Source organism: Limanda limanda, chromosome 9, assembly GCF_963576545.1.
Source record: "Limanda limanda chromosome 9, fLimLim1.1, whole genome shotgun sequence".
Taxonomy (NCBI): domain Eukaryota; kingdom Metazoa; phylum Chordata; class Actinopteri; order Pleuronectiformes; family Pleuronectidae; genus Limanda; species Limanda limanda.
This window is the reverse complement of record NC_083644.1, coordinates 15,932,754-15,949,764: the sequence shown is the minus strand read 5'-3', so window position 1 is coordinate 15,949,764 and position 17,011 is coordinate 15,932,754. Positions and strand designations below refer to the sequence as shown.

Here is a 17,011-nt window from a genome sequence, read left to right as displayed (position 1 = left end):
TTAGTACAATCAGTCTATAACTCATGAGTGTTGCTTGTGATCTGATAGATATTCGTACCTCTTTATGCCATTTGCCATTTTGATTCGATGGTGCTCTTTTCTGCGAGGCTATTTCTGGGTTTTAAAGCAGACACTTGGCAGTGATAAATCCCTGAACTCTCCTCTCAAGCAAGGCTATGAATTTTGATGTGGCTTTGTGTGTGGCAGACAGGAGAGCAGAGTCGAGAGTGGAGGAGAGTGGGGTTAGAGTGATTAACCACTGCGTTGATGGGGATTTAGTGAGGATCGTGGCTAGTGATGGGTGGCCGATCTCTCTGTACACTCTGACTAACCACTGATCCCCAAGGGGGTTCAGCTCAGCTCAGCTCTGCAGCCCAAAGCATTTTCATTAAGGATGGATTGAGTCAATCTCAACAGTCCCAACACACACCTTCAGAAACACTTCATCAAATTTAGTGTTGTGCTTAGTGATTAGCCTCTCCCAGGCTTTGAGAGAGTGAGACTGATTCCTCTGTTTATAAACCCACTGAGAAACCCCCTTCAGTGAAATCTGCCCTATTCCAATATCCCCTTAATGAAGTGGGCCTTTTCTACGACGAGGACACAAAAACTAGATCTCTTTTTCTAATGGAGCCAAAGAGCAAAGGATGCGATGACTCGATTGACAGAAGGGGGGGAGCAGTGCACATATGCTACTGTGTAATGAAACCGTCGAAAGCGGCATGTTTTGGCCTGTCATCTAGGATGCTCGTGATAAAACAAGACAAACACAGAACAGATCAAATAGCTTCTGTTTTCACGCAAAACTCTTTGCACATATTCAGCTTCCCTAAAGCCGCGCTAACCACGGCACAGTTGGCAGGCTAAATGTAGCTCGCCCAGAATAAAAACTAAATACAGTGAAAATGAATACTATTTCGCTCCTGCGCCGTGTGGAGCTCAGTTGTACAGTACTGAGTGTGTGAACACCAGGGAGACCTCGGCCATATTGTGCTGGCTTAGACGAGGAGATCAGCTGGGAAGCAGGCGAGGCGCCAGGCACCACTTTAGATTTTTTTTTCATCTCTGTTTATTTCACACACTACACATGCCTTGCTCTCGGACTGCAACCTCTCCTACTCTTTCTCTTCTCTCCACGTCTTCCTTTAACTTTTTTAACACTCCTCTCCTTTCCAAGTGTGTTATCTGCACTGTGCCTTTACTGTCACCCAGCTCTGTGAGCTGGGTGATCTGAACTCCCCTCACATCTTGCGGTGTTCTCACAGTCTAATAAGGCTGTAATCCACACAAGCTGTCAATTGATACAAGCATCCCTAAAAGGACAAAAGCTGAAAAACAAGGGGGGGTGGGGAGTGGACAGCTAAAAATAAAGCCTCATCTGTCAGTGTGAAAATTTGATGAAATGATATCAATGTCGTCTCTGCACAGCAAAACATGTAGAGAAGACAGATAGTAGTAAACCCTGTCTGAAAAGGATTTATAATTTGGATTAAATAAATTGACAGTGCCAACACAGCATAAATGCAACTCATTACAACTTCCTCTTGTTCTAAATGAAGGTAATTTATGGTTTTGTACAACACAGTTGTTAATAATCTATCTTAACCTTGTGTTGTGTGTATTTACATAAAGCTTCAGGTAAACAAACTTAATGAACTCTATCTCAGTGGTCCTCATGACAGGGAAGAACCAGTCTACATTATTGGAAAAGAGCAGATTAGGCATATACAGAAGTCTGTTAGAATATCGACTATGAACATTTTAATCTCCCACCTGTTTCTTCTCAGTGCTGTTTTAGGCAAAGAAAACTGCTAAAAAAAACACGACTAGACAAGAACGACATCAGTGTTAATGGAAAAGCCAACACTGGTAAAGTAAGGATCGTTTATCTCACCCATTGTCATAACTAGATGTTTGAAATATAAGGGCAACATGATAAGTACGATTTAGACAGCTATTACAGTGTCTCTGTAAATTACTTTTTTTCATGAGGCCCATTAGCTTACTTACATCTCTGGCTTTGCCGTAGAAGGCCTCTTGAGACGCTGCCTCCAAAGACCCAATGAAGAACATTGGGTGGGTCTCTCCATACCTAAAAACACACAATAAAAGAACAGTCCATAAAAACATATTGTTACGTTCCATCCTTGTGTCATTCCGAAGTCGTTTGAATCAATATGTGACGGATGACTCACCTTGAGGAAAATTCGGCAGTAAAGTGCAGTAAGGCATCAGCTTCATTCTCACTGTTCTCTGGCACTGTAATTACCAAAAAATACTGCACAGTCAGGTTTTGCATGCGCAGTCCTAAAATTGAATAGCGTCACTGCAGCAAGAAAAGGTCCCATTTCATACACTTCACTTTCACTTTTCAAGTTTTGATAGACATAAGAATTATTGGAGGTTTTAAGTACAAGAAGTCAACTGAATATAAATTTAAATCTCCTCTCTCACGATTCTCACTGAAGGTAAAGTGAAGAATTCCACCCTATGACTGCAGCTTGGTAAAACTCACAGGTAAATTAATATTGTCAGTCAGCTCTGAAATGAGCTTATGGTCAAATCTGGCTTCCTGGCAGAAGGGGACCTGCCATCTCATCTTAAGGCACAGTTTGTGAAAACATGTACATTTGTATGAGGGATTGATTGACACATTCCAGTATATATATAGCAACTAGACCCATTTGATAATCAAAAAAATTGTGGAAATATCAAGTTCTCTTTCTAGAGTATGGGACCTTTAAGAGCTCAAACCTATCATCATTATGCTGCTTTACTGTACGTACTCATGGGTGTTTTCCGACAGGTTGAGGAGCCCATTCCAAACATCTCTGAATCGTCCACACCAAACTCTGACGCATCCTCAAAATCATCCCCCTCACTGTCACTGATCATGTGGACATCTGCGCACTGTAAACAGAATTTATTAGTTAACTTCAAGATAGAGGTAATTAACAGAAGCACTTGTTGTTACCATGCTGTATTAGTCAGCATGTATACACAGAGCCGGGGGGAGTAATGCACATATCCCTGTATATACCTCTTCTGTGGGCTCTTGGGTATTTGCTGTGGAGGATCTGCGACAGACACTGAGGTGATGGCAGGGATAGCTGATTCCAGAGACAGCTAGCGTCATCTAAAAACAGAAAACATAATGAAAGAGTCATATTTAGTTTACTAAGTAAATCAGTTAATTATGATCCTAGAAATGTATATGAATGGCCGAGTAGGCTATTAAAAGTTGGGATCAAGTTGAACTGTGTGCTACTTGTTCATCAAAGGATTGATTGATGATAAATGCAAATCGTGACTGGACCATACCAAAGACTGAATGTAGGACTATATTAACTATGTATTAGGGCTTGGCGATACGACTTCAAATCAATAACACGCTTATTTCAAGATAATACCTCCATTACGATTATTTTATGTCTATACCTCACCTGTCCAGATCGTGAACAGACAGCCCCCCAACACGCAAGGCACTTCACTCAGTGGTAATCTACAAGTGCCTCTGTTCCTCTGCTCTTTTCTAATCACTCACACGTAGAACTGATCTTTATAAAAACCCGCTGAATTCATGTTTATGTGTTGCATCATAATCTGCGGGAAGAACTTCTGTCCTGTCTGCAGGAGTGTGTGTGAGTGTGTGACTGCTCGTCTCTGTCCCACACACACAAAGCAAACGTCAGTACTGTTCAGGTCCAAATAACTTCTGATTAGTGTTGGCGTTTATTGTTTAAGTTTAAAGTGAGTGCAGATCAGAGGGGGAGTAAGGAGGGAGGACATGCAGCACGGTAATACACCACGGTACAAGGTATATGTTAATACATTTCAGTTTCCATACATTTTCGGTTAATTGCCCAGCCCTAGCATGTATCTTGACATATTTCATGACTTTTGAACAAAGACTTGCTTGTCGCTCTAATAAGGGGAGACCTTGATGAGGTATCTGTACACCTGCAGTATAGCGAACAGCATGATGGTGGTTTGCACAGAACACCTGACTAATGAGCTCCCTAAATCTGTAGCCAGGGCTGAAAATGTCAGCATTCAGCAGGGACTCATTACAGTTCATGACTCCAAGCTCAGACCTCGAGGGACATCAACATTACAGGCAAGGCTGTTGCAGGACCTAGTGTGAAATGGAGATACCTCACTTTTAAAGAGCACTGTGCCAGATTTTAGTTCAATTCCTAACATATAATAAATGCAGAGCCACTTTATAACACCAAATCTTAAGGTTATTTTACTCAACACACCTTGTTAATTTCCTTCAACGGTGACTTGTGGGCAGAACTGGTTATATAACATATAACCATGACTTCTAGCCTTAATACACTGATACTTGTCACAGTAACACAACAATATATGAATTCACATTTTAATTGTCAGGAGCAGAGCAGAAAGGCCAGATGCAGATACTTTTCTGGGAGAGTGAACTTCTAAACTACAGGACAGAGGCCGGGCAGCCATGCAGGCAGGGTGTGATAAGAGGCAGCGAAGCTGCTCGTCCCCTGCAGAGCTCCTGTGATCTGCTCTATTGTCAGGTGCCACGGAACACAAAGAGCAGCTGGACGCAGTTGAATCAGGAGACGATTACATGCAACGCCAATTGAGTCTGAAAAGGGCTACACAGTGTGCAGGGAGTTTCTCTCTCTGTAGAGCGGTCCCTCATGCTGGCCTCTGGAACAGCAGAGAACAGTGTAACCACTCGACCTTGTCAGCAACATGGACTCACTTGTGAGTGCCGCTGTGTACCTGCCACTGATAAGAAGCAAAGTATCTGACAAAGTACTGTGTCTACGATTTTTTATCTTTTCACACCAACTCATCCTTGAAGCAATAGAAAGTAATTTAGTTGCCGCCATAAGACCATAATATTTGGACAAAAAAAACAATCGTGGCCAAGACGAAGGCTGTCTGATCTATTTTTCTACCACCAGAGATTTTGTTCAAATGAGTATACCATAGTATTTAAACAAATCAATGGTGTATTATAATATATCAGGTGATTAATTTGCTGGACTTTTTTATCAGGCTCCCCCAAACCAGAAATATATAAATTAGGGCTGGGCAAGTTAACTCGTTTTAATCGAGTTAACTCGTTTTAATCGAGTTAACTCATCACTTATTTAACTCAGATAATTATTTTATCTCGCATTAACTCAGGTTTGATTATTTATTGTTTTATTGTGAAAGTCAGGCTTTTATTTTGTGAAAGTCTGTTGCTGACTGCTGCGGAACTGGAAAAAAGAAAATAATTGGCGGATAAACAACCATGGATTAGGGTACGGAGCTTTTACATGGCCATTTTAATTTTAAAGTTCTTCCAGACGGCGGAGTCGACAGAACCAAAGTAATATGTAGCCACTGCCAAGGTGAATTTTCTTATCACCGGAGTACTTCCAGTCTAAAATATCACCTAAATAAAGCAAATCACTCAACGAAACAGCAAGTGGAGCGAGGCTTCGGCAGACTACGTTAGACGCAGGGAGGAGTATACATTTTTCATAACGAAGAGGATAACATTAATGCCCTGGCAGTGGTATTGAGCTTTAATTTTGTATTTGCTTTGATAACATTGTTAAGTTGAGATTTACACTGAATATTTTATTTAACTGCTACTGTATTAAATGCTGATGTTAAAATTGTTTGCACAAAAAATGTTATGGCACTTTCGTTCATATGGCAGAACATTGAAAATAAAATTGCGCTATACACTACTTTTTAATTCATTATTGGATTTTGCGTATACAAATGCGATTAATCGTGATTAATCAGGGAAATCATGCGATTTATCGCGATTACAACTTGTAATCGTTGCCCAGCCCTAATATAAATATATATATATGATGGAGGAGTTTATGCAACATTAGATCACCTGATTACCATGTTCATTATCCCTGATATGTCAATTCACATAGAGCCAGGATAACCAACCCGAGCCTTAGGGGACCTATTGGGACCCCACAGGTCGGGTCGGATTGTGACAAAAATTCGGTAATTAAAAAAATGCCTGTTGGATCCGGGGCAGGCTCAGTTAGTTTTCTATCAGGCTCCGTCTTAATTCTCATACACAGTATAGCCCAAAATGTTATTGTTTACATGGGTTTATTTAATAAACTGTGTAAGTGATTGCCAGGAGAGGAACAAACATTTCATAATTAAAAAAAAATAGTTAATTGAAACTGGTTATTATACTGACCATAATGTCTTAAATTCCCATAAGCTCAGTAACACATGAGAGACATGAGAAAGGCCGTATCTCCCCTGAAGGTTGGAGAATGAATAATATCCTGATGAGTACTCCTCTTCCATGTTGTCTTAAGCAAAGCAAACTCCCCAAAACACAGTGGCTAGACTGATGTGCAATGTGGAAATTAAACAAACCAAGAGTGACATCACCTCTAAAGGATCTGACAGCACCTCACATCTTACTCATTGTAAAGGTTAAATGTGTTAAAAAAAAAGACTAAGAAAACACAACTCTTGTTTCTCACTGAATTAAAACTGTTCCTAGAGGCCAGGAACCGTCAGTTACACCAGACACAATGACAGAGGTGTGAAAAATGATAATAGAAGAGAGATAGTGTTTCTTGTGTATTACCAATTAGTAGCAGAGGTGCTTTTGACCATGAGAATCATGCAAGTGTCACAGCGAGGGCAGCTCAGTGTCCCAGGGACACCGATGAATAACACTTAACTCCAAACTCAACTCTAACGAATTTAGTGCTCTGGTCCCACGGTATTCATTTCTCTTTTTTCTCTCCATTATAAAGTAATGGAGCAACAACTACATAAGAGTATTGGGACCACTTTAAGGGGGAAAATCGGATATTTCTAGAATAAAGTCATAATATTTCGAGAATAAAGTCATAATAAAGACAGGACTTTAAAAAGATTGTGTTAGAAACTGTCTCTAATCTGAAGAAACAACCACAGAATTTGTGGAGGAGGATATGTTTGGTAGTAGTCGATGGTTACATCTGCGTGATATGCAAAGGCATTTTGAGATTGGTTCAACATTTTGGATCCAGGAGTGGAACTCTGGTGCGCACAAGTTCTCAAGACTTTTTTCAAATAAATTTTCGACTTTCATCTCGTAAAATAATGAATTTATTTCTCATAAAATTATTACATTATTATGAAATATGACTTTCTTCTCGATAACAACTTACTTCTTATCATATTATGACTTTCTTGTACATTTCAACTTAAAAAAACTTTAACCTTAAAATAATTAATATGGATCTAGTACTCCATTGTAAAAACATCTTCTAACAGTAAAATGTATGTAAGTTAGCTGAAGTTTTTAGACAAAAGAAAAACAAACATCTGGGACTTAATAAAAGTTAAGGTAGTTGAGGATATGATGGGATCCAGGTCTGAAAGCGAAAGCCTGGATAGAGTTGTGGGTACTGAGACGGAAAAAGATTAACTGAGCCTGAAGCATGAGAAGGAATGGCCCTAAATAAATTCTGCCTATTCCCCGATCGAGTGGCAATCAAACGTGAGGGTCTTAACAGCGGCTGCAGAGAGGATCCCTATAAACCCTTTACCCCCCCACTCCTCACAATGAGAGGCTTTCATTTGAGGGTCTCATAAGTGTATAAATAAAGTTGATCGCTTCCCCTGTCAAAGACGGCGTGGAGGGTTTGGGCTGACATGGATTCAAGGAGGGGAGTTGAAAGGAAAAAAATGAGTTGAGTGCCTCTCAATCCTCTTCCTCACTTTGACCCGACGGCTTCTCCCGATGTTGAGGTACACGAGTGCAGCTTGGTGGCTCAGTGGTAAAACGTGGAAACAAGGCTAAAGCGCCGCAGGGCACGGGGTAAAGGGGGGTAGGGGAGGGAGTGAGGTTAACCCCCCTAAGTGACCCTCTCCCCCTTCTCCACACAAAGGAACTGGTTCTTCTTTTTTGGATTCTTTTAATTAACACTTGCATTGAGGCTCGAAGCATTCAGAGGCCGATACAGGGAAAGAATTCTCTCTCGCTTAACCCCCCCTCCCTTCTTTGCCTCTCTCCCCTTCAACCCTTTCTTCCCCTTCTCTACCTTTCTTTTCCTCCCATTCCCTCCCTTCATTCTCTCTGTGTTTCAGTTTTTTCTTTTCTTTTCTAGTGTAGGCAGTGTTTGGATTAGGTGTCTGGCTGTGAGTGTGAGATAATTACTACTGACAGCTGCACTGACGGCAATCACAACCACACTACCACCTTAACCCACTTTCTCTTTGATGGAGCAGGAGAAGAACAGTGAGATGAGGGAGGCCAAAAAGAAGGCAGAGAGCAGCCCACCCTAAACACCTGTTGGTCACCTTGTCCAGGCTGAGCCTTGCTGAAGATGAAACTCTCCTTATTAGTATGAAGGGAGGGTTTTCAAGAACATGTTCTAAATTGGCCACATTTACTTATGGTTAGTACTGAAATATTAACTAAATTCTGAGCAAACAGTGTTGCTATTAGTATTTGTTACATTCTTGATTTTGCAATGCGGCCTGCCATTGCACAATAATTACCGCCGCTACTTAAGGAGTATGGCAGATGCACATTTGGCCCAGATGCCTAATACCATGCAGGAGTATCCTGTTGGAGCATCCTTCCTCACCGCTCTCCTGTTAGCCCGCGCTCACTTTGCACTTCAGCAATACACACTAATACTAATCAGAGATTATTAGGACTCATACCCAGGCACTTGAGTATATAGGGCTGTGTGTTTGTTAGTGAAGCGTGTGCAGCCTCTGCTGTTTTCTTACAGTCATTGAGCTATACCTGATAACTGAAATCTCATAATTTCCTTTATGCCACTGTTCTGTTTAAAGATGTGTAATAGTCTTTTCTTTTTATTTATTACTTGAAGCCTACATAACCACTGTTTTTTTTGTATGTTAAAATAATTTTATGGAGTGTGTGTGCTGAAGTGAATGGGATTTATTATTCTGTTTTAGTTATTTGCCATGGTATCAAAATGGTTATCAAGAATCATGGCAATTTCATGGTATCTGTATTGAGTACAATTTGGAAATCGTGACATCCCTAAGCCCAGCAAGATGGGAGCTTCACATAAAGAACAAATAACTTAGAAAATGAGAGAGATAGACTAACTCAGTGCTGCCTGAATGTCACCTGAAGGCAGCCAGTTACACGAGGGAGAGGGGGGGGCTCTGCCTGAGCTTACAGCTGAGCTCTGTTGCCAAGGAAACAACCAGGCCGCCCTCAATAAACCCTCGGTTGCATAGGCCCCTCTCAGGTAGAGGAGTATTCCATTAATGCCAGATGGGAAGCAGAGGGAGGTGCTGGCCTACAAGGCAAGGCACCTCTCCGAGGCTCCACAGCATTAATACATTAGCAAACACCATGAAACACTGCATAAATGTCAGCAATTACTGGCTAGAGGGAAGGAAGGGTGGTGGAGGTGGGTTCGGAGATGAGAGGGGGTGTAATAAGGATGTCCCTCCGGCTGTCAATCACTCCAACAGGTGTGGAGGACAGACTGCCAATCAAAACAACTCCAATGAGTTGAGGCCTTCCGAGAAATTCTCCACGCTGCTTTGTTTAAGCAAAGGAGCAAAAGGAGGAGCAAAGGAGAGAGGAAGAGACTCAGTCAATACAGGAAGTTGACGTCTTAGGACGATGGCCTCTCAAACAGATGCTGCCATGACCTCAGTCATCATCTTCAGCACAACTAAGAAGAGCTTTATCACAGACACAACAATCTGGTGGAAAATTCGAGGCAGAACTTCATTTTTTTTTTTTTTTTTAAACCATGCCAGAGGAATTTTCGGTTAACCTCATCGATGGGAATTACTTCCATTAAATTGTAGCTATGGCAAAAGCCACCATGTATACTTTTCTATCGCAGACCATTTAAGCACAACAAAACTGCTAGTTATTTCCGACACTGTGATTCTTTATTCTCGTAAAATTATGATTTTTAAAAAAATAAAAACATCACTTTATCCTCTCAATATTATGACTTTATTTCCAATTAAATTACAATTATATTCTTGTCAAACTGTCATTTCTAATTAAATTATCACTATTTTTGTAATAGTACTTGAATCTCAATTAAATTATGACTATATTCTTGCAATATTACAAGTTTATTTGTAATGAAATTACCACTATATGCTTGTATTATGACTTCATATTTAATTAAATTATGAATGTATTCTTGTCACATTTTTATTTTATTTCACATTAAATTACGTCTTTATTTCTGTAATATATTATACTCAAAATAAACAAAAAAACAAATCTTTAATATGGCCCTAAAATCCAACAAGAATGCCTGTGTTTCTCACAGACAACTTTCAAGAGTGTTGTGATGCAGAAAACAACAAAGCAAGCAAACCAAAAACATAGTGAGTCACCACATGATCCTCTACTATGCTAAATAGTGCAAAATAATTACCTGTAATTTATCCGTGAGGAACACTGGAATTACAGCACCCACAAATGTGCTCAAGAAAAATTCTAATTGCTGACAAATGAGTCACAGATGTAATTTCATGTGTCAGGTCAGCTTTGGGTAAATGTTCCACCAGCATCACACATAATGAAAAGAACAAGCTGAAACTGGGACAATGTTTTAGATGCTTACTTTTTTAGAATCCACAACGTAGAAGTTCATGGGAATTAAAAATGTGTTGTAACAGAGGTAACTGATTGTTCCCATGAAAAAAAAAAACCATGTTTTTACAGTGTTGTGACTCATCTTCACTACATAAACACTATGAAAATTAATATTTGACCAAGGTCAACAAATCTACCTGGCAAGAAATGAGCAACAGCTCCCATCTCCTCCTGCTTTAATTACACTTCCTTTTACATTGCTTAGTGCGACACCACTTACAATAGCACGGTGCTCTGAATAAACTGTTGTGTCGCTTACTGCTATTTGAGCATTATCCATCCTGATCCAATTTCAACTCTCCATAAGGCCTTGAATAATTCAGAGCATAATAAACAATGAAACACACTGAGTGGACTGTATAAGGGAGGGGGGTGCAACACATGGCTGCTTGTTTCCCTGAAAGGGGAGAATGTCTTTAAAACACACTCGTTTCCAAAACGCTCTAACAACACAGAACATAATTTAACCAACAACTAACGGAAGAGTCTTACATTTTTTGGTCTTCTGATCCAACTTAGAAGTAACCAATCATGTCTTAGAACTGAACATGGATCTAAAAAAGACACTAACGTTTCCAATTTGAACCAAATATCAACCAATTCTTAAATACTCAGTTAAGAGGTATGAACCATTATTCCCAAGTGTTAAAATTGCCAAAGACTGTGTGTACAATAAGACAAGCACATTCACAAACACACAAATGAAAATATACACACATAAAAGAAAATGAAAGCGGACAAACACAGTTATATCACACACTCAAAGGCAAAACAAAGTTAAGTAGTAATCGATTCCACTGCAAGGGGGCTAGTGTGCAGAGCTAAGCGTAATCTGGGGCCTCTGGCTGCCATGTTTATTGGCCCAAACCTCAGGAGATGAGACAGGGCTAATGAGCTAGACACTAATACTGGCTCCCTACCCGCCTGCTAGGCCGGCCAAGCCCTTGGCTTTCTCTGCTAATACCTTTAGACGTTTCAATAAGAGAGCGGTGGCTAGAGCAGAGGCCATTATTACACTTCTGTCTCTGTGCTTTTTAATATCTCCTCATCCAGGAAACACAGGTGCTGCAGATGTGTGTTAGCCAGGTGCCGACTGGGCCTGTGAGGCCACAATGAGCTGCAGGCTATTCATGATCCCTATATGAGATATCCATAGCTAGCTACGGGTACGGACTGAGATTCACTGATGACAAGGACACAAAAATACAAAGATAAAGATCAGAAATATTGACAATATTTAAAGCTTTTAGTGGTTAGCTTACATGTTTGTACAAACGCAATACACCAGAATAGTGTACCAGATAATGTGTTACATGTTTAAGATGTAAGTAAGTAATTATTCCATCGGGAAAATATACATCTACTGAGCACTTAATTATGAACACTAAATTATGTCTTGAGCCTCCCATTACTCTGAAAACAGACTCAGCTCTTCATGGCAAAGATTCCAGTCTATTCTGACATGACTGCATTGCATCACTTCAGCAGATTTGTAAACTGCACATTCATGATGCAAAGTTGCAAACCTCTCATTCTACCACATCCCAAATGTCTTCGACTGGACTCAGATGTGGTGTCTGCGTGGGGAGGCCAATTAAATTCACTCAACTGGTTTTCATGTTCATGAAACCAGTTTGAGACGACTGTTGCTTTGTGACACAGTAAATAATTGTCCTGCAAGTGACCATTGGAAAATGGTCAACATGGGTGATAAAAGGAGGCACATGCTACGCAAAAGTTCATAGGTTGTTGCATTTAAACTTTGAATTATTAGTTAATAAGGGGCTCAAAGTGTTCCCTACACCATGACGCCACCACCATTAGTCTGGACTTTTGGTACACCGCAGAATGGGTGCATGGATTCATACTGGTGATGCTCTTATTATTAATTAGACCGGCCTACGTTTTTTGAGTCTTCAACAGTGATGATGAACCTGTGGCCACAGCAGCTTCAGATTTCTGTTCTTAACATTGCCTGTTAGCCTGAACCAGTCAGGTCATTGTCCTTTGACACCTCTTATCAAGTTGCTTCTAACTGCAAAACTGCTGAACCAAGATTTATGCCACAGTCAAAGTCACAGAGATCTAATTATTCCTGATTCTGATGGTTCAAGTAAACATTAATCCTGACCTGTATCTACCAGGTTTTTTGCATTGTCCCGTTGTAACATAATTGACTGATTGAATAATTGTATGAATAAGCAACTGTATGGGTGTTTTTCAATGTTGTAAGTGACTGCACAAAAGATTCTTTAAATATTCATTCTTAACAGTCTTATTATTTTTGGACTGCAAAGGAATATAATTATTAAGACAAACATTGAATTAGATATTTCAATGGTTTCCTTACATCCGTGGTAAATAAGAAAATTAACTCAAAGTATTCAGATAAGATAAATATGTTTGTGTATTATAAAATTATTATGAAAAAGAGACTAGAACACACTTAAAAAAATATTTGTGGCTAGCTCTGTTAGTGTAAACAATTGAAAGCTTGAAAAGTTGCACATTTGTTGCTTTAAAACTTTGTTGCTGTAAAACTAGTGTATGTTTACTCAAAACTGAGGTTTTACTTAAATAACAAATGACACATAGAATAGACTGGATAAATACTGACAAACTGTGTATAGAAAATGGGTCATCATTAATAACCACATTGTGCACTGCAACTTAAAATATAAAAAGAAACACTGTGGTCTAGTCGTAAGTCGTAAATTCGGTAAGTCTGACTTCATTCACACCTTCCATTAACACGTGTCTCACTAGATATAATTTTAACCTTATTATATTTACACCTGGTTTAATATGTGTCTCCAGTGTCTACATTGAGATCAGAGTGTTCCGTCTAGCTCATGTCACATCTTCTCATTTGCAAGAAAGGAGGGAAAAAACTAAAAAAATGGTCGCCATATGAGAAGCTAAGTTGCTATCCTCATCGTGTCCTATGGGTGTATTTACACCTGTTATTTCATGTGGTCAAGCTTCAACAGCCTGCAAGCCAATCACCCAAAATCCATTTTAATTCCAGGTATGAAATTGGTATCTGGAATAGGACGTGTATAATAACACTTGGAAAAAGAAACAAAGTCAATACTCCACCCAAACAGCAATCACATAGATCTAAAAGGAAAACGTTAGCTAGGAGTTAACAGAAGAATGTGTGCACAACGGCTCCTCAATGTAGCATGATAAACCATCCTCTACAATTAGCATGGGAACACATATGCTGTCAAAGAAGGGGCGAGACAAAGGGGGTCAGAGGTTCCTCAAGGTTCTGTATGAGGGCCACTTCTGATCAGCTTGACTGTGGGCAGAGTGAATAGTTGGGAAGAACCACCCTGGGATGGGAGAGGTCAGCGGGACTCAATGATGTGAGCTTTAATGTCCACAGATAGAGGACACAGGATGGGAACCGTCTTTGACATCTTAATTAGCTTCAACATCTTACTCTCATGCTTCTGACAGATGGTTTTGGCATGGATTACAAAGACACAGACAGAGTGTCAAATTGTTTCCACTGCTCTTTGAAATCATCATCAAAATAATGTACGTAGACCGCAATTTCTACTGTACTAAGTATCTCTAATACCAAAGTCTTAGACCAAAGAACCAGGGAGAGCAACATACCGACTTTACTGGTCCTAGTCTCAATTTTTGATTGGGTTTTTATGTTTGTGTGTCTCTTACAGAGTCATCAGTTGCTGATGCAGGCCATCCCTCCCATTGTTGATGCCGGACTGGGATGTTTGTCAAGTCTGAAATGTTCCTCTTCACCTGCAAACAAAGAAAAAGTATAACAGTGTAGTTAACATAAGTGAATAAGATAAGCATCACATCAGAAGGAAAAGGTACAAAATAAAGAAAGAAAAACCATCAACTCAGACTTTACACTAGAATTTTACATCATTCTTTACTGTCCATAAAAGTAACTGTCTTTCTATCATTATAATTGAAAAATACTTCATCTTAATCAAAGTACTCTACATTCAGCAGCATGTAGAAAAACTGGGATGGAGGCAAAGAACTAAGGAGGAGATGAGTCAAAAGGAGAGTGGAGGAGAAAAAAAAGACAGCCATTGTTATCAGCATTCTTCAGATGCCACTGCTAATGCCCAGCAACAACAGCCCCACGCTCTGAAATGAACAGTATTTCTCTTCTCCCATTGATGTGCGGACGCTGTATCTGCATCATTTAATAACATTCCTTTCTTTTAAACAGTTAGCAGCCAGCAGCGCCTGTCCCACTGAGCGCTGTGTTACACCGTCCAGTGGGTTGTTGGTTTAAAGCCCTAACGCCAGCCTGATGTGCGCCAGCTGAAGCTGATCAAAGCCCCGTCGGCGTCTGAGCGCTGGCGGCCATGGATTGTGTGCATTTGTTCGGCAGGACTTTGCCATTTGGGCCCGCAGGGCTGGACATGGATGCTGAGAAAACTATCTATTGTGGAACAAAGATCCCTCCGCACACGGGCCAAATCCTGTCTTTGTAAAAAGCACTGAGGAGAGATGGATCCTTGGGCATATGCAGGGCTGCTGATCATGGAGGTGGAAACTTAAAGAATGCTACAAACACAAAGTCAAAGCCAATGTCAGGCAAAGCAGGAAAGCGGCAGCAAAACACTGAACTATGAAGACTGAAGGGGCAGACTTTGCTCAGGCACTTGCACCTTGACACTCTTCTAAAGACTATTTGCACGTGCATATGTACTGATGTGGGTGTCAGAGAGCACAGAAGAAATAATTAATTTTAATCTGAATTCATCCATTTATCGAGGCAACAGTACATTTTCTGTCCAAGTTATAAATCTTTCAAAGAAACTAGACGCCCACTTTGCTGGTTTTGTTCTGGGACTGGCGAAGCCAAAGCAATCTGAAGTACAAACAAGTTGAGAAAAAAATAAAAAGAACACTAATAAATGAGTGGCACAGTCCATCCTTTGTCTTTCTATCGTAAATCCCACACTGCTCGGTACCTATCCTTATGAAGAGAAGCTATGACCATGATAGCAGTCTGGGGTCAGAGCGGGTGGCCAGTGTTATTACAGAGTGTAATATCTATGTTTGACCAGCCGGACTACAGGGATTTGAGTGACCGGCTGGCCGGCCGATGAATAGAGGGGAAAAGGGAGGAAAGGAGAGGCATAAACACTAGTAATGAAGAGGCTGCAGTCAAAGGTTAAAGCAGCATCAGAGAAACAACAAACTAACGCCAACCACAGGGAGAGCTGAGGTAAGAGGTGGAGGAGGAGGCTGAGAAGGAGGAGGAGAGAGGAGATGAACAGCAAAACACACCTGGCAGAAGTTAACCTGATCTCACCACAGAAAGAAAACACAGCTACACAGCAGCGCCTGCCACCTGAAACTACACCACAGAAATTTACACTGGTGCGCTCATTATATGAAAACTATGGTGCTGCCATGAAAATCTGAAGCAACCATATCAAAGAAAAACAAGGTATGACATTTATAGACGCTAAATAACAGGATAGCATGCCTTGCTCTAGCACCTCCAGGTAGCAAAAGTATTTTTTGTAGTCCCCAACTACACTGCAATGCATGTGTTATCCACAGCATCCATCACAGAGGAAGCAATACTGTCTAATGCTGCCCCCTGTCTGCCAAAACAGTCATATCATTGGTTACATACACTGCAACAAATTTAAACAATTATATTAAAACCTTGACTCCTAGTAATTAATTTTACATAGAAAATTCCGATTTACAATTAACGGTTAAATCTTGTTTGAGCTGACTCATGTTATAATGTGTATACATGATACTGGGTAGTTCAAAAAGTAGAATATGATCCTGATGGTAAAAGACTCCAGTGAGAAGTATCCATCAACCTGACTTGTACATAAAGATGCTCAAATGTAAAGGGAAACATCTTTACCAAAGCAGAGGACAATTTAAATAAATTTCTTCATGACAAATAACAGTGCTGCTTGCTTGTCTGCAGCTGTACATGTTGAGATGAGGCAGAGGTGTAGAAGCCAGTATTATTCACAACATTAACTACACTGGCTGTGAAGCTGAGCTCCTGGCAATGCACCTCGCGGCAAAATTAATGATCCAATCATTGTAAATGCCAATTGCCTGTAATCCCTGGCTGGAAGCAAATCAAAGAGAAGGAAAGGTTTCCATTAAACAGTCACAAGCGCTCTCTCTCTCCCTCTCTTTCTTCATCTCCCCTAGGCACCAGATGCCTTTCTTTCATTGCTTTTTCGATCGAGCCCTCTATTTATCAGCTCTGCCTGCTTTTGGTTCCTATGACTTTCCCAGCTGCAGGGCAGGGATGGGGGCCCAGGACCAGCCCTGGGGGGGAGTAGAGGAGGGAAATCCCTAGGACAACTGGTCTGGTCACGGACAGCTCAGGACCCA

General features: G+C 40.5%; 1 protein-coding gene across 1 annotated transcript in view; it reads right to left on the bottom strand.

Moving 5' to 3' along the window:
* faf1 (Fas (TNFRSF6) associated factor 1) overlaps positions 1-17,011 on the bottom strand; it is a 59,871-nt gene that overhangs the window by 23,654 nt on the left and 19,206 nt on the right. Inside the window, exons 8-12 of the mRNA XM_061077877.1 lie at positions 14,321-14,407; positions 3,041-3,136; positions 2,787-2,910; positions 2,196-2,259; positions 2,011-2,092 (exon numbers count right to left, since the gene is read on the bottom strand). Coding sequence (XP_060933860.1) covers positions 2,011-2,092; positions 2,196-2,259; positions 2,787-2,910; positions 3,041-3,136; positions 14,321-14,407 — 453 coding nt within the window. The remainder of the gene's footprint in view (positions 1-2,010; positions 2,093-2,195; positions 2,260-2,786; positions 2,911-3,040; positions 3,137-14,320; positions 14,408-17,011) is intronic.